This window comes from Limulus polyphemus, unplaced genomic scaffold (genome assembly GCF_000517525.1).
Source record: "Limulus polyphemus unplaced genomic scaffold, Limulus_polyphemus-2.1.2 Scaffold3460, whole genome shotgun sequence".
Taxonomy (NCBI): domain Eukaryota; kingdom Metazoa; phylum Arthropoda; class Merostomata; order Xiphosura; family Limulidae; genus Limulus; species Limulus polyphemus.
The window spans coordinates 122,216-125,705 of record NW_013669070.1 but is presented as its reverse complement, the minus strand read 5'-3'; the positions used below and the strand labels follow the sequence as shown (position 1 = coordinate 125,705).

The following is a 3,490-nucleotide window of genomic DNA, read 5'->3' as shown; positions in this document are numbered from 1 at the left end:
AAATGTCTTTATTATTTTCCGTGACTAACTATGATTATTTCATTATCACGTTTAATATCAAAGTAAAACGAGAACCCTATTTCACTTACATTATTCCCTCTCGGCAGGTCGTGGGAATATTTACACGATAGGTGTCGCCTTTCGCCATGCAGTCAGACCAGGATAGCATCAGCACCACCAGCGGTAGTGAGAGAACTAATCCAAACGTGACCACCACTACAGTTATAACGAGAAGAGTGGAGCCTGGTGCACCTAAGGCATTGGTGAGAAAACTATTTCATTACTAAAAGCAACTTTCTTATATAAATGGAAATTCATAGTGACACTTTTAAAACCAAAACTGAAATAATTTCATACGCCAGAGTCAAAATTATGTAAAAATAGGATAGTAATTAAAAATATATCTGTTGTTTTTGAATATAGATCGACAGTTTTGGGAGATATCCTCTTACTAAAATACAAAAATATTACGCATGAATTTTAACTAAATATTTCATGATAATTTAATAAATTAGATAGCTAAGTATCCTGCAAATAAGTAATATCTCCCAAAAGACTTTTCTGAAAAAGTTCCCCCTGAGTAACTATGTATAATAACCACAGTAAGCTTCAGTAAATGTTAATCGAGACCTAATACACAAATCTTTGCAACACAATTTTTGAACGTTTTTCGTCGCTACCAAAACAGTTTTAAGTGTTTTATTTCCAAAATTGCAACACAAATAAAATAATTAAAATTTATACATTTTGAAGTTGTATACATATTACTAGTACTTTTATTTGTTTCTAATAACGTGATTAGAACAAAGAAATAAATATATACTGTTTATCATAAGATCAATTTAACAGGGCTGAGCGCACCCTGGTGGTTAGTGTGCTGGACTTTGGATGTTAGATTCCGTGGTCCACGTCTACCAAATACATTTTTAAAAATCGTGTTCGACGCTTTGGGTGCATTCTTAAAGTGACTGTAAAATCTCACTATACAGTCTGACAAGAGCATCCCAGAGTTGGCGGAGGGTAATATTGACTTACTGCCCCTTTTCTAGGCTAGCAATTCAAAACTAGGGACGGCAAAAGCAGATAGACCTCGAGTAGTTTTGCACGAATATCGTAAAACAAACAAATAAATTTGTTATATGATTGTTACCCAACGTTTCGCCAGGGGTGAATCACTTAGTGATTTCATTGCTGTCTCGGAGCCGTACGCTAGTTGTAGATGAAGAAAAATACGTATGTTTTGATTCAAGTAAATTGGTATCAATCGCCAGAATATAATAAACAACGGGTAACAAGTCCAGCCGAGAATCAGTTTTTAAAAGCAAACCTCCCTCTCTTTTTCCCCCTTATGAGTTAATAGGGATTTTTATTTTCGGGTTTTCATAAATAATGTTCTTTTTTCGAAACTTTGTCAAACCTTACCAATGACTCTGCAAGTGTACAGAATACATATCTACGACAAATATATCAGGTTTCTCCACCCAACTTAAATCATAACTCTACTTGCATGGAGGATAGTTATAGTAACCCCAGATTTAACAGAGTCAAGAGATTCTCTCGATGGGTCCCGGTAGTTCTAAAAACTTATTAGTGAAAGTAACTGAGAAGGTGGCGTACCTTTTTTAATCACAATAGATGTGCTGTGTCCAGTAACGACAAGTCATTTAACCAATACCAGGGCTCATCAGTCTGACTCGGATGCGACAGACATAGAAATGTTCTAGGAGCTACATACGTTACATAAGTTTCATCAAAACAACTGTTAGGGTGAGAATCAAGAAGCTAGTTTTCTTGTTAAATTTACGGACTTACGACGCAAAAATCTGGGGTTGATAGTTTATTGTGTAGCTTTAACATGAAACAAAAACGACCTTTAAGTATATTATGAGCTGTAAACAGAATGATTAACACACAACATCTGATTAGTTAACATTTATACTTTAACTATAGATAAAATGATTAACACACAACATCTGATTAGTTAACATTTATCCTTTAGCTATAGATAATATGATTAACATACGACATCTATTTTGTTAACATTTATACTTTAGCTATAGATAAAATGATTAATATATAAGATCTGGTTAGTTAACATCTACACTTTATCTATAGAAAAAAATGATTAACACACAACATCTGATTAGCTAACATTTATACTTTAGCTATAAATAAAGGGACTAAAATCCAACATTTGATTAACTAACATCTACACTTTAGTTATAAATAAAATGATCAACATACAACATCTGATTAGTTAACATCTATACTTTAACTGTAGATAAATGATTAACATACAACATCTGACTAGTTAACATCTACACTTTAGCTATAGACAAAATTATGAACATACATCATCTGACTAGTTAACATCTACACTTTAACTGTAGACAAAATGGTCAACATACAACATCTGATTAGTTAACATCTATACTTTAACTGTAGATAAATGATTAACATACAACATCTGACTAGTTAACATCTATACTTTAACTGTAGATAAATGATTGACATACAACATCTGATTAGTTAATATATACACTTTATCTATAGAAAAAATGATTAACACACAACATCTGATTAGTTAACATTTAAAGTTTCCCTGTAAACAAAATGATTAATATATAACATCCGATCAGATAACATTTACACTTTAGCTATAGATAATTATCAACATACAACACCTGAGTAGTTAACATCTACACTTTAGCTATAGATAATTATCAACATAAAAAAACATCTGATTAGTTAACATCTACACTTTAGTTATAGATAATTATCAACATACAACACCTGATTAGTTAACATTTACACTTTAGCTATATATAATTATCAACATACAACACCTGAGTAGTTAACATCTACACTTTAGCTATAGATAATTATCAACATACAACACCTGATTAGTTAACATCTACACTTTAGTTATAGATAAAGTGATCATCATTCAACACCTGATTAGTTAACACCTACACAATAGCTGTAAACAAAATGATTAAGAAATAACATCTGAATTTACCTGAACTGTTCTTGAAAACTGTGTGATTTACAGATATTAGTCTGTTGTTTTGATTGTTCTTGTTCGGAAACACGGTCACCAAGTAGCCTGATGAGCTAAGCCACGTTGGTCCACCAAGCTTATTATCATCAAAAGTTCATTTCATATGGCCCTCTGTTTCACTTATAATTAAATTTAGAGACCAACATGGTTTCACAAGAGACTAATGTCTCACTATTAAGCTTTAGAAATCCACGTTTCACAAGAGAAAAAATTCAGAGACCCGTGTTGCATAACAGATAGAATTCAGACTCCACAGTTTTACCAAACGTAAGCTTTAGAGGCCTGTGTCTCACCAGAAATAAGCTTTATAGACGTGTTTTTATTAGAGATAAGTTTTAGATACCTGGGTTTCATTAGAGACAAACTTTACTAGATATTATTTTCATAATAGAAACAAATCTTGAAACATTGATTGTTGGTTTGTATATT

At 32.0% G+C, this 3,490-nt stretch overlaps 1 protein-coding gene across 1 annotated transcript in view; it reads left to right on the top strand.

The window, feature by feature from the left end:
• Positions 1–112: 112 nt before the first annotated feature.
• LOC106469387 overlaps positions 113–3,490 on the top strand; it is a 33,996-nt gene continuing 30,618 nt past the window's right edge. Inside the window, exon 1 of the mRNA XM_013929878.2 lies at positions 113–263. Within this exon, the coding sequence (XP_013785332.1) occupies positions 147–263 (117 nt within the window). The 5' untranslated portion in view covers positions 113–146. The remainder of the gene's footprint in view (positions 264–3,490) is intronic.